Below are 27235 nucleotides of genomic sequence, written 5' to 3'. Positions count from 1 at the left end.
CCAGTTTATGTTGCCCTCAGATAGGGTAGCACTAAACTAGTGAAAGACTCCCTTTAAGCATGGTACTGGCAGAAGACAGCACTAAACTTGCTCACTTGTTGGATCTGAAACTGCATTCAAGAAAGAGGAGCTTGGCTGCAATAGCAAACACTGCCCTTAGTCAAGAATTTGCCCAGAACAGAGTAATCAACCTAAATTACCGGGCTGTAGTGTTTTAAGAAAAAGTGGAAATAAGCAGCTTGAAGCAGGCACTGACAAATACACCATGCTTCAATGTATTTCAGTCTTCTAGATGAAGACCGTAGATTAGAAGTGACAAAGTTCCAGCAGGTTAGAAATTCATCAGTACACATACCTCAACTGGGTCAGGCACTTCAAGTCTAGTTTCAGGAGGAGCTCTCACAACAATAACAGTTTGATCCTTAAGGCCACTAATTTTTCGGATATCTTGATAGGTTACATAAGCCAACGTGAATTAAGTTAAGGATGTAAACAAGTAAAAGTTTGATAACCCAATGATGGGTGGCAATTAAAATGCAGTCACAAGAGTTCAAGTTATTTTAAGCAACAGTTTGCCTAAATAAAATTTCTGGTCCCCCAAGCAGCATCTCACTGGGTAACTGAGCAGGAAAACCTCTAAGTACAATGAAGGAAAACCAGGCAGGCGTAGCTGCAGTATGCCATAATTGTGGACACTTAAGCAAATTAACGGTTATTGTACGTTGCTATAAAATGGTTAGTGTTTATCTATATACAAATGTGAACAGCCAACTGGGTTTACATCACATTCCGATAGAGGACATAGAGATATATATAGATATATCTATCTATCTATATATAAATATAAAAAGTTAAACCAATGCCTCTGCCTGCTGACATACAGTGGTATCTGTTCACCAGAGTTCCATTGTAATAAAAAAAAAAAGTAAAAAATTATATATACATACTAGGGTTGTTGCGGGTATCGAAATTTCGATACCCAATCGATACTTTTGTCCCGGTATCGATACGATACCGGGATTTCCGTTTTTTCGATACTGGGCTGCGCTTCTGCGCAGTCTAGTATCTCTGAACATGAGCGCGCTGCTATCGGCGCGCTCATGTTCTCTCTCAGCAGCACGGGTAGAAGGAAGCTGTCCTCCCTCCCCCTGTGCTGCTGCCGCTGCCACCAATGAGAAGAGAGGGGCGGAGGAGGGGCGGCAATGAGAAGAGAGGGGGTGGAGGAGGGGCGGCAATGAGAAGAGAGGGGGTGGAGGAGGGGCGGCAATGAGAAGAGAGGGGCGGAGGAGGGGCGGGCGCACTGCGCCACCAATGATAGGATTACTATCGGAGCGATGGGAGGAGACATCAGCTTCACTAGTGGGCGTTCCTTTTCCCTGCGCTGCGATTGGACAGCGCTACAGCCAGGGAGAAGGAACGCCCACTAGTGAAGCTGATGTCTCCTCCCATCGCTCCTATAGTAATCAGCAGCATGTGGAGCAGGAGAGGAGACAGTAATGGGGCACTGCGGGCGAACGGAGCGGCGCCCAGGACTAAATGGTGAGTGCTGAGACATCGCTGGGCGCCGCTCTGTGTGGCCTAATAGTGAAAGTCTGGACTCATATACAGTAGTCAGTCTTTAACACATACAGGAGGCGGGTGCCGGCAGCAGAATCGCATTGCCGGCACCCTGCCCCTGACAGGGAGCTGCGATCAGCGGCAGTTAACTGCCGCTGATCTGCTAGTACCCGCCTCCTGTATAAAGGGGTAAAATCATTGGTGGTGCAGTGTGCCCCCCCCCTCAATCCCCCCATCCCATTAAAATCATTGGTGGCACAGTGTGCCGGCCCCTCTCAACCCTCCAGTATTAAAATCATTGGTGGCAGTGGCCACAGGGACCTCTCCACTCCCCCTCATTGGTGGTGCAGTGGCAGCTTCTGATCGGAGGCCCAGCTGTGTAAGCCTGGGGATCCGATCGGTTACCATGGCAGCCAGGACGCTACAGAAGCCCTGGTTGCCATGGTAACATCACTGATGCTGTGTGCACAAAGCACAGAGCAGCAGGGACAGTGTGGAGTCCTATTCACCCTGATAGAGATCTATCAGGGTGAATAGGAAAAGGGATGAAAGATCCCAGGTTCTAGCCCCTAAGGGGGGAAATAGTTATTAAATAAAAAGTGAAAAAAAAAAAAACACTAAAATATGAAGTATAAATCACCCCCCTTTTCCCAATTTCACATATAAAATATATAAATAAACATATTACATCGCCACGTCAGAAAAGTCCAAACTATTAAAATATAAAAAAAAAATCTAGGTGGTGAATGCCGGAACAGAAAAAATAAAATAAAAACTGCGCGATTCGCCATTTTTAAAAATGAGGAATGCACGTGGCTTTTTTTGTTTATTTTTTTCGCGTGGTATCGAATGGTATCGAGTATCGCAATACTTTTTCATGGTATCGAAACCGAATCAAAAATTTGGTATCGCAACAACTCTAATACATACACACTTTACCAGACTCTACAGGATGCAAGAATGTGCTGCGTTTAGATTTTTTGTAACGTATATGTCAAACAGGCGCATTAAAATGTGATCCCAGCCTTAACCACCTCCGGACCGCCTAACGCAGGATCGCGTTCCGGAGGTGGCAGCCCTGCGCACAGTCACGCATATACGCGTCATCTCGCGAGACGCGAGACTTCCTGTGAACGCGCGCGCTCACAGGAACGGAAGGTAAGAGAGTTGATCTCCAGCCTGCCAGCGGCGATCGTTCGCTGGCAGGCTGGAGATGTGTTTTTTAAAACCCCTAACAGGTATATTAGACGCTGTTTTGATAACAGCGTCTAATATACCTGCTACCTGGTCCTCTGGTGGTCCCCTTTGTTTGGATCGACCACCAGAGGACACAGGTAGCTCAGTAAAGTAGCACCAAGCACCACTACACCCCCCCCCCCCGTCACTTATTAACCCCTTATTAGCCCCTGATCACCCCATATAGACTCCCTGATCACCCCCCTGTCATTGATTACCCCCCTGTCATTGATTACCCCCCTGTAAAGCTCCATTCAGACGTCCGCATGATTTTTACGGATCCACTGATAGATGGATCGGATCCGCAAAACGCATCCGGACGTCTGAATGAAGCCTTACAGGGGCATGATCAATGACTGTGGTGATCACCCAATATAGACTCCCTGATCACCCCCCTGTAAAGCTCCATTCAGATGTCCGCATGATTTTTACGGATGCACTGATACATGGATCGGATCCGCAAAACGCATCCGGTCGTCTGAATGTAGCCTTACAGGGGCGTGATCAATGACTGTGGTGATCACCCCCCTGTCATTGATTACCCCCCTGTCATTGATTACCCCCCTGTCATTGATTACCCCCCTGTAAAGCTCCATTCAGACGTCCGCATGATTTTTACGGATGCACTGATAGATGGATCGGATCCGCAAAACGCATCCGGACGTCTGAATGAAGCCTTACAGGGGCGTGATCAATGACTGTGGTGATCACCCCATATAGACTCCCTGATCACCCCCCTGTCATTGATTACACCCCTGTCATTGATTACCCCCCTGTAAAGCTCCATTCAGACGTCCGCATGATTTTTACGGATGCACTGATAGATGGATCGGATCCGCAAAACGCATCCGGACGTCTGAATGAAGCCTTACACGGGCGTGATCAATGACTGTGGTTATCACCCCATATAGACTCCCTGATCACCCCCCTGTCATTGATCACCCCCCTGTCGATGATCAACCCCCCTGTCATTGATCAACCCCCCTGTCATTGATCAACCCCCCTGTCATTGATCACCCCTCTGTAAGGCTCCATTCAGATATTTTTTTGGCCCAAGTTAGCGGAATTTTTTTTTTTTTTCTTACAAAGTCTCATATTCCACTAACTTGTGTCAAAAAATAAAATCTCACATGAACTCCCCATACCCCTCACGGAATCCAAATGCGTAAAATTTTTTAGACATTTATATTCCAGACTTCTTCTCACGCTTTAGGGCCCCTAGAATGCCAGGGCAGTATAAATACCCCACATGTGACCCCATTTCGGAAAGAAGACACCCCCAGGTATTCCGTGAGGGGCATATTGAGTCCATGAAAGATTGAAATTTTTGTCCCAAGTTAGCGGAACGGGAGACTTTGTGAGAAAAAAATAAAAAATATCAATTTCCGCTAACTTGTGCCAAAAAAAAAAAATTTCTATGAACTCGCCATGCCCCTCATTGAATACCTTGGGGTGTCTTCTTTCCAAAATGGGGTCACATGTGGGGTATTTATACTGCCCTGGCATTCTAGGGGCCCCAAAGCGTGAGAAGAAGTCTGGTATCCAAATGTCTAAAAATGCCCTCCTAAAAGGAATTTGGGCACCTTTGCGCATCTAGGCTGCAAAAAAGTGTCACACATCTGGTATCGCCGTACTCAGGAGAAGTTGGGGAATGTGTTTTGGGGTGTCATTTTACATATACCCATGCTGGGTGAGAGAAATATCTTGGTCAAATGCCAACTTTGTATAAAAAAATGGGAAAAGTTGTCTTTTGCCAAGATATTTCTCTCACCCAGCATGGGTATATGTAAAATGACACCCCAAAACACATTCCCCAACGTCTCCTGAATACGGCGATACCACATGTGTGACACTTTTTTGCAGCCTAGGTGGGCAAAGGGGCCCATATTCCAAAGAGCACCTTTAGGATTTCACAGGTCATTTACCTACTTACCACACATTAGGGCCCCTGGAAAATGCCAGGGCAGTATAACTACCCCACAAGTGACCCCATTTTGGAAAGAAGACACCCCAAGGTATTCCGTGAGGGGCATGGCGAGTTCCTAGAATTTTTTATTTTTTGTCACAAGTTAGTGGAAAATGATGATTGTTTTTTTTTTTTTTTTTTTTCATACAAAGTCTCATATTCCACTAACTTGTGACAAAAAATAAAAACTTCCATGAACTCACTATGCCCATCAGCGAATACCTTGGGGTCTCTTCTTTCCAAAATGGGGTCACTTGTGGGGTAGTTATACTGCCCTGGCATTCTAGGGGCCCAAATGTGTGGTAAGGAGTTTGAAATCAAATTCTGTAAAAAATGACCTGTGAAATCCGAAAGGTGCTCTTTTGTATATGGGCCCCTTTGCCCACCTAGGCTGCAAAAAAGTGTCACACATCTGGTATCTCCGTAATCGGGAGAAGTTGGGGAATGTGTTTTGGGGTGTCATTTTACATATACCCATGCTGGGTGAGAGAAATATCTTGGCAAAAGACAACTTTTCCCATTTTTTTATACAAAGTTGGCATTTGACCAAGATATTTATCTCACCCAGCATGGGTATATGTAAAAAGACACCCCAAAACACATTCCTCAACTTCTCCTGAGTACGGAGATACCAGATGTGTGACACTTTTTTGCAGCCTAGGTGGGCAAAGGGGCCCACATTCCAAAGAGCACCTTTCGGATTTCACAGGTCATTTACCTACTTACCACACATTTGGGCCCCTAGAATGCCAGGGCAGTATAACTACCCCACAAGTGACCCCATTTTGGAAAGAAGAGACCCCAAGGTATTCGCTGATGGGCATAGTGAGTTCATGGAAGTTTTTATTTTTTGTCAGAAGTTTGTGGAATATGAGACTTTGTATGAAAAAAAAAAAAAAAAAAAAAAAATCATCATTTTCCACTAACTTGTGACAAAAAATAAAAAATTCTAGGAACTCGCCATGCCCCTCACGGAATACCTTGGGGTGTCTTCTTTCCAAAATGGGGTCACTTGTGGGGTAGTTATACTGCCCTGGTATTCTAGGGGCCCAAATGTGTGGTAAGGAGTTTGAAATCAAATTCAGGAAAAAATGAGGAGTGAAATCCGAAAGGTGCTCTTTGGAATATGGGCCCCTTTGCCCACCTAGGCTGCAAAAAAGCATCACACATCTGGTATCCCCGTACTCAGGAGAAGTTGAGGAATGTGTTTTGGGGTGTCTTTTTACATATACCCATGCTGGGTGAGATAAATATCTTGGTCAAATGACAACTTTGTATAAAAAAAATGGGAAAAGTTGTCTTTTGCCAAGATATTTCTCTCACCCAGCATGGGTATATATAAAATGACACCCCAAAACACATTCCCCACCTTCTCCTGAGTACGGAGATACCAGATGTGTGACACTTTTTTGCAGCCTAGGTGGGCAAAGGGGCCCATATTCCAAAGAGCACCTTTCGGATTTCACAGGTCATTTTTTACTGAATTTGATTTCAAACTCCTTACCACACATTTGGGCCCCTAGAATGCCAGGGCAGTATGACTACCCCACAAGTGACCCCATTTTGGAAAGAAGAGACCCCAAGGTATTCGCTGATGGGCATAGTGAGTTCATAGAACTTTTTATTTTTTGTCACAAGTTAGTGGAATATGAGACTTTGTAAGAAAAAAAAAAAAAAAAAAAAAAATCATCATTTTCCGCTAACTTGTGACAAAAAATAAAAAGTTCTATGAACTCACTATGCCCATCAGCGAATACCTTAGGGTGTGTACTTTCAGAAATGGGGTCATTTGTGGGGTGTTTGTACTGTCTGGGCATTGTAGAACCTCAGGAAACATGACAGGTGCTCAGAAAGTCAGAGCGGCTTCAAAAAGCGGAAATTCACATTTTTGTACCATAGTTTGTAAACGCTATAACTTTTACCCAAACCATTTTTTTTTTACCCAAACATTTTTTTTTTATCAAAGACATGTAGAACTATAAATTTAGAGCAAAATTTCTATATGGATCTCGTTTTTTTTGCAAAATTTTACAACTGAAAGTCAAAAATGTCATTTTTTTGCAAAAAAATCTTTAAATTTCGATTAATAACAAAAAAAGTAAAAATGTCAGCAGCAATGAAATACCACCAAATGAAAGCTCTATTAGTGAGAAGAAAAGGAGGTAAAATTCATTTGGGTGGTAAGTTGCATGACCGAGCAATAAACGGTGAAAGTAGTGTAGTGCTGAAGTGTAAAAAGTGGCCTGGTCTTTCAGGGTGTTTAAGCACTGGGGGCTGAGGTGGTTAATATCACTGAAATCTAGATATGCCTACACAATATAAAAATACAGTGCAAGCACTGCATACATCACAAGTAGGGATGTCCCGATACCGATACCAGTATCGGTACAGATACCGGGCATTTGCATGAGTACATGTACTCGTGCAAATGTCCCCGATACCACTGCCGATACCTGTGCGCCGCTTCTATGTGTCCGTCCGCGGCCCCTGCATCTCCCACAGCTAACAGCTTCACAGGCAGTGTAATTGGAGCCTAGAGTGGAAGCTAGCTCCGCCCCGCCCCTCCCTCCAACCAATCAGAGGCAACCAGCACTGACTCACAGCACAGGGAGCGTAGTGCAGAGACTCAGAGAATCGTCTGACAGTTTATTAGTTAAAAGAATCCAATGAGTCACAGACCGTGTCATCGAGTCCCTGCCAGGCCTCCTGCTCTGCGGCTCCCAGTAAGTCCGTCCGGGGGAAGGGGGGGCATTATTAGCATAGCATGTAGTGGAGCTGTGTGTGTACAGGGTGCATGTAGCAGAGCAGGAAGTCTGGGGTGACAGTCTCTGACTCATTCGATTCGTTTTAACTAATAAACTCTCAGACGATTCTCTGAGTCCCTGCAATAACTATAATTACATCACAGTCTGCTCCACTGCAGCAGAGCTGTGTTTGCCAGGAGAGAGTCCCTCTAAAAGTGATAGTGTCTGTCTTCTATGGCCCTGGTCCTTCCCTTCCTGCAAGCTGCACATTGATCTCTAAAAGCAGGCATTAGGGCAAGAAGAAATATACATTACTGTATGATGGCCACAAGACTATTATACTGAGGAGGGGGGGGCTTCAAAAATTGTCCTGACTCCTTACAGTAGCATCTCCTTGTGGCTGCCCCATACAGTAGCGTCTCCTTGTGGCCGCCCCCATACAGTATAACGTCTCCTTGAGGCCGCCCCCATACAGTAGCGTCTCCTTGTGGCTGCCCCCATACAGTATAACGTCTCCTTGTGGCTGCCCCCATACAGTATAACGTCTCCTTGTGGCTGCCCCCATACAGTAGCGTCTCCTTGTGGCCGCCCCCATACAGTATAACGTCTCCTTGAGGCCGCCCCCATACAGTAGCGTCTCCTTGTGGCTGCCCCCATACAGTATAACGTCTCCTTGTGGCTGCCCCCATACAGTATAACGTCTCCTTGTGGCTGCCCCCATACAGTATAACGTCTCCTTGTGGCCGCCCCCATACAGTATAACGTCTCCTTGTGGCTGCCCCCATACAGTATAACGTCTCCTTGTGGCTTCCCCCATACAGTATAACGTCTCCTTGTGGCTGCCCCCATACAGTATAACGTCTCCTTGGAATGTTATAGTTCTGTTTTTGGGCCTTTTGGTTGGACAGTGGTCAGAAAATACATGTGTGTGTATTTTATTGTTAAAATTAGTATCGGTAATTGGTATCGGTGAGTACTTAAATAAAAGTATCGGTACTCGTACTCAGTCTTAAAAAAATGGTATCGCGACATCCCTAATCACAAGTATCCGAGTCAAATGATGGCAGCTACTGTACAATTGCCATCACATTAACTTACTAAGGAAGGAAGAATTTTATTTAATTTTTAAGCATTAGCCACAAGGAGGACACTGATTGCACTTATGTAAAGGATATCTTTGGTTCTCTGAATCTTCAGTTAAAAGTTTCAGATCTAAGGTACAACTTTGTATCAAGTCATCCAGTTTCTTCTCTTCTTGACTGAGCTCCGAGAGTTCTTTGGAAAGCCCTTGGCATCGAGCCATATTATAGCCATCATCAGGAAGTGTGCAGCCCCTAGGTTTAAGAAAAGAAAATGGATGTAAATTAGGCACAAACTTATGCAATGACAATTGTAACTTTCTCCCAAATCACTTCAGAATATTTTAACACTGCAAATTACAAAAAAAAAAAAAAAAAAAAAAAGTGTCACTCATGAGCTAAAAGTCAGTGGTTGCTGAGAACCAGCATCATAATCATTGTAGCACAGGCCTTGGGTTAAGAAAATAAATAAAATCTACTGAAGAGTTATGTTGTTTATTCATGATCTCCTGCTCTCTCTGCCCATCTGCTGATTAGCAGAGAAAGGGAGAAAACTAGGTAGAAAACTGTCAGTCATCAGCAGTTGGGCAGGAATTCATGAATAACTAGGACTCTTCTCAGGTGGTTGTGACTCTTTTCCAGGCCCAGTCTGCAATGATTGTGATGTCTGTTTTCTGCAACCACTTACTTTCAACTTATAAATGACAGACCGCTGAAATCAACCCACATGTCTACTTTATTCTGCCGTTAGTATGGGCAGCATAAAGTTGGTGACAGATTCCATTTAGGACACAGCCTTATTTCACCTTAAAGGGACACAGAGGCCCTATAAGCATAATTATCTATATATATGCATGCACAGGTGTTCTAATGTGTATTAAAAACATAAGTATAACCCCTGTCCACCTTATAAATACAGCAAACTCATGTTTTTTTTAACCTGATGTAATCGCTCTTCTTTCTGCCCAAGTGACAGCGTTTCAGCTTCACTTCTGCCCAGCCAGCCGCGCCCCAAGCGCCGCCCAGCTCATCAATATTCACTTCTGCAGATGTCATTGAGAGCAGCGCTCTGAAGAGCTAAAGAGGAGTGCTCAGCACAGAACGGAGAAGCGGCCTCAAAGAAGCAGAGGGGACGCAGGCGCGATGTGGTCCCAGCGAGTGAGGGTGCCAGGCGCATGCGCAGAAGCTGAAAGTGAGTTGATGCCCATAGCTTTCTATTGGGCATGTGCAGGATCTCGGAAAATCGGGGACAGCAGAAGCCACCCAGCGAAGTGAATATTGATGAGCTGGGCGGCGCGGCTGGCTGGGCAGAAAGAAGATCGATTATATCAGGTTATAAAACATGAGTTTGCTGTATTTATAAGGTGGACAGGGGTTATACTTATGTTTTTAATACACATTAGAAGACCTGTGCGTGTGTGTATGTATGTATGTATGTATGTATACATACACACTGCTCAAAAAAAATAAAGGGAACACAAAAAGAACACATCCTAGATCTGAATTAAATATTCTTCTGAAATACTTTGTTCTTTACATAGTTGAATGTGCCGACAACAAAATCACACAAAAATAAAAAAAGGAAATCAAATTTTTCAACACATGGAGGCCTGGATTTTGAGTCACACTCAAAATTAAAGTGGAAAAACACACTACAGGCTGATCCAACTTTGATGTAATGTCCTTAAAACAAGTCAAAATGAGGCTCAGTAGTGTGTGTGGCCTCCACGTGCCTGTATGACCTCCCTACAATGCCTGTGCATGCTCCTGATGAGGTGGCGGACGGTCTCCTGAGGGATCTCCTCCCAGACCTGGACTAAAGCATCTGCCAACTCCTGGACAGTCTGTGGTGCAACGTGACGTTGGTGGATAGAGCGAGACATGATGTCCCGAATGTGCTCAATTGGATTCAGGTCTGGGGAACGAGCGGGCCAGTCCATAGCATCAATGCCTTCGTCTTGCAGGAACTGCTGACACACTCCAGCCACATGAGGTCTAGCATTGTCTTGCATTAGGAGGAACCCAGGGCCAACCGCACCAGCATATGGTCTCACAAGGGGTCTGAGGATCTCATCTCGGTACCTAATGGCAGTCAGACTACCTCTGGCGAGCACATGGAGGGCTGTGCGGCCCTCCAAAGAAATCCCACCCCACACCATTACTGACCCAATGCCAAACCGGTCATGCTGGAGGATGTTGCAGGCAGCAGCACGTTCTCCATGGCGTCTCCAGACTGTCACATGTGCTCAGTGTGAACCTGCTTTCATCTGTGAAGAGCACAGGGCGCCAGTGGCGAATTTGCCAATCTTGGTGTTCTCTGGCAAATGCCAAACGTCCTGCACGGTGTCGGGCTGTAAGCACAACCCCCACATCACCCTCATGGAGTCTGTTTCTGACCGTTTGAGCAGACACATGCACATTTGTGGCCTGCTGGAGGTCATTTTGCAGCGCTCTGGCAGTGCTCCTCCTGTTCCTCCTTGCACAAAGGCGGAGGTAGCGGTCCTGCTGCTGGGTTGTTGCCCTCCTACGGCCTCTTCCACGTCTCCTGATGTACTGGCCTGTCTCCTGGTAGCGCCTCCATGCTCTGGACAGTACGCTGACAGACACAGCAAACCTTCTTGCCACAGCTCGCATTGATGTGCCATCCTGGATAAGCTGCACTACCTGAGCCACTTGTGTGGGTTGTAGACTCCGTCTCATGCTACCACTAGAGTGAAAGCACCGCCAGCATTCAAAAGTGACCAAAACATCAGCCAGGAAGCATAGGAACTGAGAAGTGGTCTGTGGTCACCACCTGCAGAACCACTCCTTTATTGGGGGTGTCTTGCTAATTGCCTATAATTTCCACCTGTTGTCTATCCCATTTGCACAACAGCATGTGAAATTGATTGTCACTCAGTGTTGCTTCCTAAGTGGACAGTTTGATTTCACAGAAGTGTGATTGACTTGGAGTTACATTGTGTTGTTTAAGTGTTCCCTTTATTTTTTTTGAATATATATATATATATATATATATATATATATATATATATATATATATATATATATATATATAAATTTAGGGCCCGTCAGTGTCCCTTTAAGGACCAAGACATTTTTGCAAATCTGACCAGTGTCACTTTTAGTGATAACTTTAAAACGCTTTGACTTATCCAGGCCATTCTCATTGTTTTTGTCACATATTGTACTTCATGACACTGGTAAAATAAAAGACGAAAAAATGTTTTTATTTATAAAAAAATTATTTACCAAAAAGTTTAAAAAAATAGCAAATTTCCAAGTTTCAATTTCTCCACTTCTATAATACATAGTAATACCTACAAAAATAATTACTTTACATTCCCCATATGTCTACTTCATGTTTGGATCATTTTGGGAATGACATTTTATTTTTTGGGGATGTTTTCAAAACCCCACTTTTCAAGGACCAGTTCAGGTCTGAAGTCACTTAGTGAGGCTTAGGCTACTTTCACACTTGCGGCAGAGAGATCCGGCAAGCAGTTCCGTCGCCGGAACTGCCTGCCGGATCAGGCAAAATGTATGCTAACTGATGGCATTAGTAAGACTGATCAGGATCCTGATCAGTCTTAAAAATGCCTGATCAGTCGAAAAAATCCATTGAAATGCCAGATCCGTCTTTCCGGTGTCATCCGGCAAAAACGGATCCGGCATTTATTTTTTCACCTTTTTTTCAGTCTGCGCATGCGCATACCGGAAGGACGGATCCGGCAATCCGGTATTCTGAATGCCGGATCCGGCACTAATACATTCCTATGGGAAGAAATGCCTGATCCGGCATTCAGGCAAGTCTTCAGTTTTTTTAGCCGGAGATAAAACCGTAGCATGCTGCGGTTTTCTCTTTTGCCTGATCAGTCAAAACGACTGAACTGAAGACATCCTGATGCAAACTGAACGGATTACTCTCCATTCAGAATGCATGAGGACATACCTGATCAGTTCTTTTCCGGTATAGAGCCCCTGTGACGGAACTCTATGCCGGAAAAGAACAACGCAAGTGTGAAAGTAGCCCTACATAATAGAAACCACCCAAAAATGTCCCCATTCTAGAAACTACACCCCTCAAGGTATTCAAAACTGATTTTACAAATTTTGTTAACCCTTTAGGTGTTCCACAAGAATTAATAGAAAATAGAGATACAATTTCAAAATTTCACTTTTTTGGCAGATTTTCCATTTTAATATTTTTTTTCCAGTTACAAAGCAAGGGTTAGCGAAAAAAACTCAATATTTATGGCTCTGATTCTGTAGTTAACAGAAACACCCCATATGTGGTACAAGCACACAGCAGGGTGCAGAAGGAAAGGAATGCCATACGGTTTTTGGAAGGCATATTTTGCTGGACTGGTTTTTTGACACCATGTCCCATTTGAAGCCCCCCTGATGCACCCCTAGAGTAGAAACTCCAAAAAAGTTACCCCATTTTAGAAACTACGGGATATGGTGGCAGTTTTGTTGGTACTATTTTAGGGTACATATGATTTTTGGTTGCTCTACATTACACTTTGTGAGGTAAGGCAACAATAAAGCCATTTTGGCACTTTTTTATTTTTTGTTATTTACAACATTCTACCAACAGGTTAGATCATGTGGTAATTTTATAGACCAGGTTGTCACGGCGATACCTAATATGTATACTTTTTTATTTATGTAAGTTTTACACAATATCATTTTTGAAACAAAATAAATAAATCATGTTTTAGTGTCTCCATATTCTGAGAGCCATAGTTTTTTCAGTTTTTGGATGATTATCTTAGGTAGGGTCTCATTTTTTGCGGGATGAGATGACTGATTGGCACAATTTTGGGGTTCATATGACTTTTTGATCGCTTGCTATTACACTTTTTGTGATGTAAGGTGACAAAATGATTTAGCACAGTTTTTATTTTTTATGGTGTTCATCTGAGGGGTTAGGACATGTGATATGTTTATAGAGCTGGTTGATATGGACACGGCGATACCCAATATGTATACTTTATGTACGTTTTACACATTACCAGCTTTTTTTAAAAAATTACTAATTTTTTTAACTTTATTTTGGGAAAATGACGTTTGTTTATTTTTACTTGAAACTTAATTTTTTGGGGGGAAAACTTTATTTGTCCCACTTTGGGACTTCAACTTTTGGGGGTCTAATCCTTTACAATGCATTCCAATACTTCTGTATTAGAATGCATTGGCTGTATGAGTAATACAGTGAGTATTATACAGCTTCCAGCCTGTGAGATCCAGGGGGCTGGATTAGGGTTGTTGCGGGTATCGAAATTTCGATACCCAATCGATACTTTTGTCCCGGTATCGATACGATACCGGGATTTCCGTTTTTTCGATACTGGGCTGCGCTTCTGCGCAGTCTAGTATCTCTGAACATGAGCGCGCTGCTATCGGCGCGCTCATGTTCTCTCTCAGCAGCACGGGGAGAAGGAAGCTGTCCTCCCTCCCCCTGTGCTGCTGCCGCTGCCACCAATGAGAAGAGAGGGGCGGAGGAGGGGCGGCAATGAGAAGAGAGGGGCGGAGGAGGGGCGGCAATGAGAAGAGAGGGGCGGAGGAGGGGCGGGCGCACTGCGCCCCCAATGATAGGATTACTATCGGAGCGATGGGAGGAGACATCAGCTTCACTAGTGGGCGTTCCTTTTCCCTGCGCTGCGATTGGACAGCGCTACAGCCAGGGAGAAGGAACGCCCACTAGTGAAGCTGATGTCTCCTCCCATCGCTCCGATAGTAATCAGCAGCATGTGGAGCAGGAGAGGAGACAGTAATGGGGCACTGCGGGCGAACGGAGCGGCGCCCAGGACTAAATGGTGAGTGCTGAGACATCGCTGGGCGCCGCTCTGTGTGGCCTAATAGTGAAAGTCTGGACTCATATACAGTAGTCAGTCTTTAACACATACAGGAGGCGGGTGCCGGCAGCAGAATCGCATTGCCGGCACCCTGCCCCTGACAGGGAGCTGCGATCAGCGGCAGTTAACTGCCGCTGATCTGCTAGTACCCGCCTCCTGTATAAAGGGGTAAAATCATTGGTGGTGCAGTGTGCCCCCCCCCTCATTCCCCCCATCCCATTAAAATCATTGGTGGCACAGTGCGCCGGCCCCTCTCAACCCTCCAGTATTAAAATCATTGGTGGCAGTGGCCACAGGGACCTCTCCACTCCCCCTCATTGGTGGTGCAGTGGCAGCTTCTGATCGGAGCCCCAGCTGTGTAAGCCTGGGGCTCCGATCGGTTACCATGGCAGCCAGGACGCTACAGAAGCCCTGGTTGCCATGGTAACATCCCTGATGCTGTGTGCACAAAGCACAGAGCAGCAGGGACAGTGTGGAGTCCTATTCACCCTGATAGAGATCTATCAGGGTGAATAGGAAAAGGGATGAAAGATCCCAGGTTCTAGCCCCTAAGGGGGGAAATAGTTATTAAATAAAAAGTGAAAAAAAAAAAAAAAACACTAAAATATGAAGTATAAATCACCCCCCTTTTCCCAATTTCACATATAAAATATATAAATAAACATATTACATCGCCACGTCAGAAAAGTCCAAACTATTAAAATATAAAAAAAAAATCTAGGTGGTGAATGCCGGAACAGAAAAAATAAAATAAAAACTGCGCGATTCGCCATTTTTAAAAATGAGGAATGCACGTGGCTTTTTTTGTTTATTTTTTTCGCGTGGTATCGAATGGTATCGAGTATCGCAATACTTTTTCATGGTATCGAAACCGAATCAAAAATTTGATATCGCAACAACTCTAGGCTGGATCTCACAGACTCGTCAACGGAAGGCAGCGCGATGCCTTCCTTAGGCATCGCGCTACCTTCCATGCCATCAGGTCCCCCCCTACAGCACCACGGGGACCCGATGGCACCGGAAATACTCATGACGTACCGGTACGTCATGTGTCCTTAAGTACAGGGACAACATGCCGTACCGGTACATCATGTATCCTGAAGAGGTTAAAGGGAAAGCATCTAGTCATATCAATAGGAAAGCAATAAGCTACTCGTTTATTGTATAGCTGCCAAACTACCATACCATTTCCTCGGACCGGTGGCTGTCAGCAGGAGTGGCGGCTGCCCTCTAGTAGGATGACTAACAGAAAGGGCTGTGAATATTTTTTGGGTATTAAAAATGTGAAGATAAGTCACTGTGTCATCAACTGACAAGATGGCAACACTACAAACTTCAGGCCGCCACAGCTGGTGCTGCAGCTTAAAACTGTTATCCCACATAGACAATTATAACATTAATAAGATATGCCATAGATGCCTGTCAGGTGAGTGTTCCAACTCTAGGACCCACTCCTACCCAAGAACGGGGCTCCATCATGAATTGAGAATGTGCTGTTCAAGTTTCTCTATTTACTCCTATGGGACTTCTAAAAATAGCCAAGCCAGTCCCATAACAGTGAAAGGAGGACATCATGCGTTTGCAACACAACCTCTATTCAGAGTGGGTCCCAGATATGGGAAACATACCAAATATTTATGGCAACAGTTAAGCCATAAATGTCCTGATGATCCTTTAAATGTTCTAGCAGTGCCAAATGTCAGCCTGGCACAGCACCACCATTGGCTTTCCTTGCCCCACAGCCTCTTGTGGCTACTTCCAACTCAATTATGGCATGGCAGCTGTGCCACTATCTTCTACTGCGCTCACCATGATCGGCTGAAAAGCCATTTTTGACACTCCTTAAAGATTTCCAAAACTGTATCATCACTCAGCTAATCAATCCTTATTTTCCGACCTGGATTAAATGAACAGTGCAGCTTTCTTTTGCCACAGTGTCTCCAATAGGACAGAGGGATCCCACTCCTCGTGTCTAACTGCCCAGATGCAGTGGTCGCTATAAACCATGGCATCTGAAGTGTTAGATCGCCAGGATTGATGGGCTCTTTCCATCTGGGTGCTGTCCAAGTTTAGAACAAACAGCACCCGGACTGAATATTAACCTATTCAATTAAATGGGTACATTCAGAGGCAATTTCCTGCATAGGCCATCCATCCATGTAGAGAACTTGCAGCAGGTTTTATCTCTGTTTCTGTCATTCATAGACTCCAAGTTTGGATGGTGGCTCAGGTGCTGACCAATAGCCAATGAAGGGATTGAGACTCTTTACTGGGCATTGCAGCCCTTTCATTGACTATGCTTTGCTGTTCTTAGCCTTAGCACAACACATGTGGTACACAGATCCGTAGGACGTATATGTGGCCCACACACCACATGCTCAGCCAAGCAGAGTCCAACAAAGCCGAAGGGACAGAGCTCTCAGATGAGAACTTTTTCGTGTTCGTTTTAGCCAGTCAGCATCTCAGCACTTGAACCCACATCCATCAAATAAAAGTTTTATAGAAGTTTAGTAACCCATTCAGATAATTCAAGATGGGTTCATACTTACATCCACTGAATGTTGTTTTTAGATTTCTTTTTTATGAGATGAATCCCTTCCAATACATTTGTAATATCATAGATTCTTCTTTTTTGCACCTTGAGGACTTCAGCAGCTCTATTCAAGTCCACAACACCATCAGAGGATTGACTAAGAAGCTGAATGAACTTTTTAGTTAAAAGGCCAAGGGAGGTGTCATAACGGGTTTTTTCTAATGGAGATTTTGGAGCTAAAGAGAAAAGGTAGAACATTACCGACAAAGACGAGCTTTAGTCATCAGTAAAGAACTCTTTAGAAACAGATCAAGAACTGCATTGAAACCCACTTTTTGGACTATCTGGGCAGAGAACAGAGGCCCTTCCTTTGCCTTTTGGCGTTTTTAATCCTTCAGCGAGATAATGATGACCTCCATCTCCAAGTTCTAATCGTCGCTTGGCCTGAAAAACATGAACAGTATAGATATTATATATAAGGCAGCACATACAATAGTCACACAAAGATAAGATACGTTACTTGCACTGAAGATATTTGCTATACTACAGGGACAATTTTGGCCCCAGTGCAGTCCAAAATGTAACATGGATGAAGATTCTACACATCCATTCAAGCTTTTAAGACAATGGGGGGCATTTATCAAGACTGCCATTCTCGTATGTCACTCTTGATCATCAATGCTGGTTAATAAATGTCTGTCTGTGCGCCAGAAACAGAAGTCTATTCCAGGTAGGGCCTGGCACAGACTGGAGCTTTGACTTACACCAGTTCTGGCATAAGTTATAGTAAGTCTGGCAGGCCATGCAGAGCCCTAACCCCTTTTCTTGCCACTTTAGAAGAGTGTCAAGAAGCTCAAGTCAAAGATTACAATGCAAATATGGCGTGCACTATCATTTGCGCCACAATAGTGGTGTAAAAGCCTTGGTAAACTGCAACTGGGGAAGCCAAGAAATATTCATTTCAGACTAAGTATCCCTAGTATATAGCCTGCACTGAGAGGTCAATGGAAACTATCTATGGGATGCGGATGGGTGAAAACCCATGCAGAACATGCGTTTTAGATTCATTTAATACGGAATAAGACACTATTTGGTGTGATATTTCTATCCCGTCACACAGGATACTCTGTGGCAAAGAGTTGGACTTTCATTGCATGTCACCCCGCAGAAATCACTGCCCCAGGTGGCTTTAAGAGGACCAGTCACCTCTGACATGTCTGTTTTACTAAGTACTTGTATTCCCTATGTGGTCATTGTGGAACATCTATTCTTATGACTATGTTGTGCCATTCCGGTATTATTCCTGCTAGAACGTTACAAATAAATTACCAGCAGTCTGCAGTAAAGGTCCTGGTGGGTGTTACCAGTGCTGCGGGTGTCAGACTGTGCAGGGACACACCTCCAACTGGTAACACCCATCTGTACCTTTACTGCAAGCTGCTGGTAATTCATTCATACATTTTAGTAGATACAACATTCATAAGAGTAGATGCTTCAAAATTACATGGGGAATGCAATTAGTTACAAAAAAACGTCGGGAGGTGAAAGCTCCTCTTTAACCACCACTATTTCCTTACACCATTTCCTATTAAAAAGAGGTTGTCCACTCCTTTTACATTGATAGCCTACGCTCAGGATAAGTAATCAATATGTAATCAGCAGGGATCAGACACCCTGCACATCAGCTGTTCGGGAGTAGTGCCAGCACTGGAGCTATACAGCTCTGTCCTCTAGTGGACAGAGCTGTCAGTGCAGCGCTGGTTCCACAGAAGTGAATCTGGTCTGCACTGCAGCAACCAGCTCCATTGTGAGTACTCCCGAACAGCTGACCAGAGGGAGTGCAGGGTGTCTGGTCCCTTTCAATAACAAATTGATGACCTATCTGGAGGATAGGCCATGAATGTAAAAGGCATAAATCCACACGTGACAGGATTTTGGGACAGATCAGCAGTAAACCCTCACGTTTAAGGGTACTTTCACACTTGCGGCAGAGGAATCCGGCAGGCAGTTCAGTCGCTGGAACTGCCTGCCGGATCCGTCAAAACGTATGCCAACTGATGGCATTTGTAAGACCGATCAGGATCCGGATTTTTGGCCGGAGATAAAACCGTAGCATGCCGCGGTGTTATCTCCGTCCTGAACAGTCAAAAAGACTGAACTGAAGACATCCTGAACAGAATGCTCTCCATTCAGAATGCATGGGAATAAAACTGATCAGTTATTTTCCGGTATAGAGCCCCTAGGACGGAACTCAATGCCGGAAAAGAAAAACGCCAGTGTGAAAGTACCCTTACACAAATTTTTGACCCGATTTCATTCTATGCAAATCAAAATAGGATATTTGCAATAAAGTCTAATAGGGAATCCATCACCAGTGACCTCCCTATCACACGGTTTACTGACACATAGCTGTGCCTCACAAGATTCAACGCCGGTTTTCTTTTGTTCTGAGTTGATTCCTGAGTCTCCATATTTTATTTTTCCTTAATATGTAAATTGGGCTTTTGGTGCAACAAGGGCATCACTATTGCTCTTATTGCACCCAAACTACACTCATTTCTGTTACCAACCCCTCTCTGGCTGCCTTGATTGACAGGGCCAGGCAGTGAGACAGCAACCAGGAGCTGGCCACAGAAAAGAGTGGAGCTTGGGTGCAATAAAAACAAGAGCCGACGCCCTCAATGCACCAAATAACTAATATATATATATATACACACACACTACAGTTTTTCATACCAGCACTTGGATCTGAATTCTTTTGTAATTGCACGCAATTAAACGTTTTGCATAGCCACCGAATTATTCTATAAAATCTATCTGTATAGCGCCGCCTGTTTGTGGCCGCAGTGAATGGGTCCGCAATAAAATACGGCTTGGAGGTGGACCCAAACCATGGTGGTGGGCATAATGCCCAGGAGATTGTCATGTATGATATGACATCCAATTTTCATTTTTTACATTAGTCATGGGATAACCCCTTTAAGCTAGCTATAAATAGTTTCCAGATGTGCTTAGAAGTGAGGACAGATCTGACCCTTTAATAAATGGCTTCATTTCCAGGCAGTTTACTGGCCAGACCCATGCGCCACACTCATGTTATGACAAGTATGAACAGTTGGCTCAGAGTGGGCGCAGCCTGTCTGCATATAAACTGCACAATATGGAGACGAGCTCACAGAAAACTGCACAAACCTTAACCCTTCATGTAAAAGCCAAGGTCTGCACCTTTTTTAGTGCACATTGGATAGCACTGAGGACCAAGCGACAGATGAACAGCTAGAAGGACAGTCCTGGTGCAAACACTACTAGTTTCTGGTAGGCTAGCAGTTCCAGAGCGCTCGGTTGTGGACAGCTGGATGGAAAATGTCATATACCACAAGGAAGGGGGGGGGGAAGGAAAAAAAAAAAAAACTAAAAAAAACACCAAGACGACATTTATGAAAGTCTAAAGGCTGGCCGTACACATTCATTAGTTGTCCGCCAAACAGCTACGTCTCCAGACAAGAGATGAGCAAACCGCTTCGTTCATCCAAGTCGCTTGTCTACATCTCATGCCTGAATCTCACACCTGCACAGCTACTATGCATGTGCTGCTACCCAGAAGTAGGGTGGCACATGCACAGCAGTAGAGGCTCTGCACTTGCACTACTCAGAAGCAGCACAGGCGCTATGTCCAGCCCTGTCCTTTAAGCGAGAGGGGGGGGCTTTCAGAGTAGCCCCTTGCTGCTCAAGAACTCTGAACTAATCTCCACTCCTGACTTCATACAGGTTTGGCCAGATCCATATGGATATTCAGTGTGGTGAGGGGAGAGCCACTGATTGCAGCACATTCATAAAGCCTTCTTCAGGACAACTGTACTGCAGATTTCTGGCACATGACCACCTAGGGATTAGCAGTCCACTCCTCCCCCCAACTTCCCACTTGCTAAACAGCACCGTGAATGACCAACTAGGGCAGTGGTGGCGAACCTATGGCACAGGTGCCAGGGGTCTGTGTGTACAAACACCCTGGAAAAAGTCTATGGTGTACCAATATACCCTAGACTTTCTGCCATTCATTAGCACAGGGCGCACTATGAATGGCACAGGCAGCGCACTGAATGCAGGCAGGCTATTATAGCTAAATGAAAGTACATGGAAGATGCACTACACTGGACTGTAGTATTCAGGTTAAATTGCTGTGTTGGCACTTTGCAGTAAATATGTGGGTTTTGGGTTGCAGCTTGGGCACTCTGTCTCTAAAAGGTTCACCGTAACCGAACTAGGGCGTCACCAAAAAACACTTGGTACAGACCACTTACAGCACCTCCTATGTGGATTCGCCAAGAGAACCCATTTAGTCGCAGCTATGTCTTATGTGACCCTCAAGTGTTCTGGTCATGTGATGCCTCTCTGCCAATCAGGTCAGCTGGTGCCATAATTCTCATAGTACCACAAAAGGGGATTGTTCAGAAGGATCAATAGCACTCACTGAGAGGAGTTTTCTGGGTACTAGATACTGATAACCTATCCTGAGAACAGGTCTGTCAGATTGTGGGCGGCCAACACATCAGCCAGAATCCCAGCTCTGTCCACTGACGCAGCCATTTTAGATTACTGCAAGGGAATGGAAGCCGAGACGCAGTAACTTGTCAGGGCCACTTCACACTGGAAGTCACTCACCTCTCTGACCACCACCCAATATTAACGGTCTAACATGAGGATAAGGGCTGATTCACATCTGTATTTAACTCAGCTCGCAGGCTGTTCTAGCAGAGGAACAGCCTGCCGAAGTTCACCAGATCGGCATACACAAACACGCACCGCCGAGTCCCATTCACTATAATGGGATCCAACCACTTTCTGGCATAAGTGTCGGCTTACCACCATACCCCATAGTCAATGGGGTCAAACAGTGCATGGCCTTGTTCAGTTATGCCAAATCTGGTGAACTTCGGCAGGCTGCCTCTGCTGGAACAGCCTGCCGGATGAGTTAAAGGTGTTATCGGGGAAAAGATTAATGATCCATCCTCAGAATAGGTCATCAATATCAGATTGGCAGGGGTCCAACTCCAAGAATCCCACTGATCAGCTGTAAGCAGCAGCCAGGCGCTCACAGCCTCTTCCTAGACCAGGGACAACTCCATACATCGGCCACATGACCTAGTTGCTGCTCAACCCCATTCAACGGTGCTGAGCTGCAATACCAAGCACAGCCACTATGCTATGTATGGCGCTGTGCCTGTAAGCTGCAAGGTCCCCAGAGTTCCAGCGACAGCCGTGGCTCTATGAAAAAGATTATAGGTGGGGGTGCTCTATGAAACAGATTATAGGTGGGGGTGCTGTGACTGGGGCCCCTGCCAATGTGAAAATGATGACCTATGCAGAGGAAGGCTACGTCTACACGACGACATTTGTCGCGCGACATTTTGTTGCACTAATGTCATGCGACAATTTTTATAATGGCAGTCTATGGTGTCGCACTGCAACTTGCTGCGACGCAACAGTCGCAGAAAATACATTCGAGATGGATTTTCTGCGACTGTCGCAGTCACAGCATGTTGCAATGCGACACCATAGACTGCCATTATAAAAATTGCTGCGCGACATTAGTGCAACAAAATGGTGCACTACAAATGTTGCCGTGTAGCTGTGCCCTGTCGCGCGACAAGTGTAGACATAGCCAAAAGGTCATTTCCATTATACATCATTACATGTGAATCAGCCATAAGTCATCAATATCTAGAACCTGAAAAAAACTTAACAGGTTGCATTATGAAGATGAGAACTAGAAAAACAGAGCTCCTTTCCTCCATAAACAGCGCCACACCTGTCCATAGTTTGTGCCTGGTATTGCAGCTCAGCTACGTAGGCTTGACTAGGCCGAGCTGCAATAAAAACTGAGTACGTGTGGCACTGCTTTCTTTGGAAGAGAGCAGCTGTCTTTTCTAATCCTTAACCCCTTTAAGTGTCATACATTAGCCTGGCAATACAGAAACCCTTCATGTACACTTGACAGGGATGATGGGGCAGGCGGGCGGGCGGGCAGGCACCCCCCCCCCCCCAAAACCAAGCTGGACGTGTGGAAGTTAACATATGTCCCTGATGCCCACCGCTGGGTTCTAGCTAGTTTGCTTTACCACATCAACATCAGGTTTAAAACGGGACACATGGCATCTGCAGTCCATGCCTGGCTGCTGCGGTGAGGTGTCCTCCTGGCATAAAATTGGAGGTTGATTTGGCGAGACCAGAGATGCAAAGTGATGTCGGCGGGAGTAAAGGAGCCAGAACCCAGCAGTGGGGAATAGGTATCCGATTCCCTCAGTAGGTCCAGCCACACTAGGGAGGGTTCGGCCTGAAAGGCTCCTGGGGAAGGGTGTAATCACACACCAGGTCAGCCATAGCCAAAATTATTCTTACACAGAGACCACTTGGGGGTGCCAAGTGGTGGACCCCTCTGACTTCCATAGGCCCTAATAAGGTGTATATATATGGGAGCTGCCATTTGTGTATACACTGTCGAAACATCAGACCCAGAACATTGGATCAAATCCTCCATGCGGCCTAGGCCTTAAAATACAGATACTAGGACATTGGACTTACCTATGTGCTGCTAACACGTGCGCTACATCCACCCCAGTCCTGCCAGCAAGGGATTGCTATAGATTGCAGCACATTATGTATGGGGGGGCAAGGGTCCCACTGTCCACCATTTCTCTAGTGTAGGGGAGGCACTGATGAAGGGCCCAGGCTCCTCCAGCAATAAATACCTTTGCATCTTATCTGGGCAGACACTAGCAGGCCACAGGCCTAAGAAACAGGGGATGATGGGGTGGTCTTGGGGCCTTGTCCTTTAAGATCTCCTAACCCCAGCAATAGATGAGCCCCTCATTGACAGGCAGATCTGCCCTCTCCAGCACAAGATCCTTGAAGTCTAAATAAGCTGCAGCCCCCCCATAGCCATATGATCGCCCCCCACCTCCTCTTCATGGTGACAGATGTAAAAACAGCCAATGCACAGGTGACCTCCCTACCCCCTCCATGGGGGGGGGGGGGGCTGCTGCAGGAGAAAGCCCCCTGGATAAGGCCTGTGGGGCCACTTACCTACTGCCATGTACAGAGCCTTACCTACACCTGATCAGAGACTGACCTTTGGCACGACACATGATCCCCCCATACATGTACCGGGGAACACACACACTAGCCTATATATAGTCACCAGACAAGACACATGTTATGGAGGTGGACAGTGGGGGGTGGTGTGGGGGAGGGGTGTCACTGCCATTACCGGAGGGCGCCCCACTGAAGGCTGCAGTAGGCCGGCTCTAGCTGCGGGTCCGTGCGGGGTGGAGTAGATGAAGCTGGCCGCCGCCTGGTGCTGCTGCTCGGGAGCACATAGTCCGTGCTGAGGATGGTGGACCGGGCCGGGGGAAGACAGGATGTGCAGGTATCCGCCGCCGCCTCCTGCACCGAGCACACTGGCTGTGCCGCCCCCGGCCACAAACCCCCCCGAGAAAGTGGAGCTCTTGTCCGAGCCCTGGAGACCGGGGAGCAGCAGCTTGTCGTGCCCGGGGTGGCTTCCTTTCCTCATCGTACGGAGCAGCCTCCTCCCTGCGCGCCGCTCTTTTCCCGGGTACACTCGCTCGCTTCCTTCTGACCCCCGTAATCAGTTGGGCCCGGCGTGTACCCTGGAAATAGTCGGGGCTGTGGTTAGAGCAGGTCCCCTCGGTGCATGGGGTGAGCTCGTCCGAGGGTTATCGAGCACCGGGAGGGGCAGATGGAAGCGGATTGTACGGCTATGTGTGATAGGGCCCCGGCTCCGACCTCCCTGCCACCGCCGCGGCTGAAAAATGGCTCCAGGAAGCTGACAATGAATGAAGGGATGCGGTTTACGCGCGAAGGTCCTCCCGCGAAACTCAGATTTCCCGCCGTCTTTTTCAAACTAGATTTGCATATCCCCGCCCAATACGTCTTTCGGGCCTGTGATTGGATGAAACGACGCTCGCATTCGGAACGCAGCGTCGCCTTAGCTTTCCCGCCTGTTATTGGCTGTCATAGCCCACAGCGCATCATTGGTCTGAGCGTGATGAGTGGGCGGGGCGTCGTCAGGCCTCTCAGCCGCTTTCTTGTAAAGGTGTGATTTACCCTAGATCTAATGACTCTACGTGCATGCGCTTCTCTTAGTACCATAATAGACTATTAGTAATCTATACTATTGCCGAGGGGAAGAGACCTTTCCTCTGAGAGATGCTTCACCTGACAACTCAAAGCTCCTGAAAAAAGGCCGTTATAGTCACCATTCCCCAAGGGGTACACAGTGATTTGGGCTGAAGTGGACATACATTGAAATGAATGAAAGTGAATTGTGTAGTGTAGTATTGAGGGACAATATGGGGATCGGTTAGGTGAGTGTAAGTCCTTATTTTTTTTACATGTGGAGCCTTTGGGACAATTTTTTTTTTGCGCTTCAATATCCATTTAAATATTAGCACATAAATCATCAGATTATAGATATGTTATGGTAGAAATTGCACAAAATAATGAAATTCTAATATACAGGTAGAAACCATACAGATAGTTTAGTAAGGAGCAATTTAGTAAATGTATTAATGCATTATTTCCCCAGGTCAAAAAGAGGGACATTTAACCCCTTAAAGGGACACTGACAGGCGAAATCAGCATATATAGTTAGATATATCACATTACAGGTCTTATAGAGTCTTTTAAAAGCATATAACTATCCCCCCTGTCCACCTTATAAAGAGCGAAATATAAAGTTTTATAACCTGCTTCTCCGTTCAGCAATCTGCCCAAGGGGCGGCGTTTCATGTGAAAATGCGCCCAGCCAGCCTTCCCAACTGCCGTTCTTAAGCCCCGCCCAGCTCATCATTATTCACTTCGCTGGGCGGGGCTAGAACTCTCCCCAGTCCCGATCCTGCGCAATTCAATCCTCCCGGCATCGTTCATGCCCAATCTTCTGCGCCTGCGCCCCGCCGTGCCGTCGGACGCACTATAATTAACCCCTTATATGATGTGAGTGAGCAGCGCTCTGAAGCGCTGCTCTGAACAGTGCATGGCTGAGGCTGCAGCTGCCTCAGCCATGCACTGTTCAGAGCAGCGCTTCAGAGCGCTGCTCACTCACATCATATAAGGGGTTAATTATAGTGCGTCCGACGGCACGGCGGGGCGCAGGCGCAAAAGATTGTGCATGAACGATGCCGGGAGGATTAAATTGCGCAGGCGCAGGATCGGGACTGGGGAGAGTTCTAGCCCCGCCCAGCGAAGTGAATAATGATGAGCTGGGCGGGGCTTAAGAACGGCAGTTGGGAAGGCTGGCTGGGCGCATTTTCACATGAAACGCCGCCCCTTGGGCAGATTGCTGACCGCAGATACAGGTTATAAAACTTTATATTTCGCTCTTTATAAGGTGGACAGGGGGGATAGTTATATGCTTTTAAAAGACTCTATAAGACCTGTAATGTGATATATCTAACTATATATGCTGATTTCGCCTGTCAGTGTCCCTTTAAGGACGCAGCCTTATTTCACTGGCACACAGTAGGGCGTAGAGGGAATGGTGCGCCGTATGGTTTTTGGAAGCCAGATTTTGCTGGACTGTTTTTTTGACACCATGTTCCATTTGAAGCCCCCCTGATGCACCCCTAGAGTAGAAACTCCATAAAAGTGACCCCAACTAAGAAACTACACCCTCAAGGTATTCAAAACTGATTTTACAAACTTTGTTAACCCTTTAGGTGTTGCACAAGATTTAATGGAAAATAGAGATACAATTTCAAAATTTCACTTTTTTGGCAGATTTTCCATTTTAATATTTTTTTTCCAGTTACAAAGCAAGGGTTAACAGCCAAACAAAACTCATTATTTATGGCCCTGATTCTGTAGTTTACAGAAACACCCCATATGTGGTCGTAAACTGCTGTACGGGCACACGGCAGGGCGCAGAAGGAAATAAATGCCATACGGTTTTTGGAAGGCAGATTTTGCTGGACTGTTTTTTTTGACACCATGTCCCATTTGAAGCCCCCCTGATGCACCCCTAGAGTAGAAACTCCAAAAAAGTGACCCCATTTTAGAAACTACGGGATAGGGTGGCAGTTTTGTTGGTACTAGTTTAGGGTACATATGATTTTTGGTTGCTCTATATTACACTTTTTGTGCGGCAAGGTAACAAGAAATAGCTTTTTTGGCACCGTTTTTTTTTTGTTATTTACAACATTCATCTGACAGGTTAGATGATGTGGCAATTTTATAGAGCAGGTTGT

At 45.7% G+C, this 27235-nt stretch overlaps 1 protein-coding gene across 1 annotated transcript in view; it reads right to left on the bottom strand.

Moving 5' to 3' along the window:
• The window catches only part of E2F3 (E2F transcription factor 3), a 32564-nt gene extending 7737 nt beyond the window's left edge, over positions 1-24827 (bottom strand). The window contains exons 1-5 of the mRNA XM_040432799.1: positions 24241-24827; positions 17306-17417; positions 16990-17209; positions 8679-8837; positions 356-470 (exon numbers count right to left, since the gene is read on the bottom strand). Coding sequence (XP_040288733.1) covers positions 356-470; positions 8679-8837; positions 16990-17209; positions 17306-17417; positions 24241-24543 — 909 coding nt within the window. The 5' untranslated portion in view covers positions 24544-24827. The remainder of the gene's footprint in view (positions 1-355; positions 471-8678; positions 8838-16989; positions 17210-17305; positions 17418-24240) is intronic.
• Between the last annotated feature and the right edge of the window lie 2408 nt (positions 24828-27235).

The sequence above is a fragment of the Bufo bufo genome, chromosome 5 (genome assembly GCF_905171765.1).
Source record: "Bufo bufo chromosome 5, aBufBuf1.1, whole genome shotgun sequence".
NCBI lineage: Eukaryota > Metazoa > Chordata > Amphibia > Anura > Bufonidae > Bufo > Bufo bufo.
The sequence above is the reverse complement of the archived record's forward strand: the minus strand, read 5'-3'. Positions and strand labels throughout refer to the sequence as shown.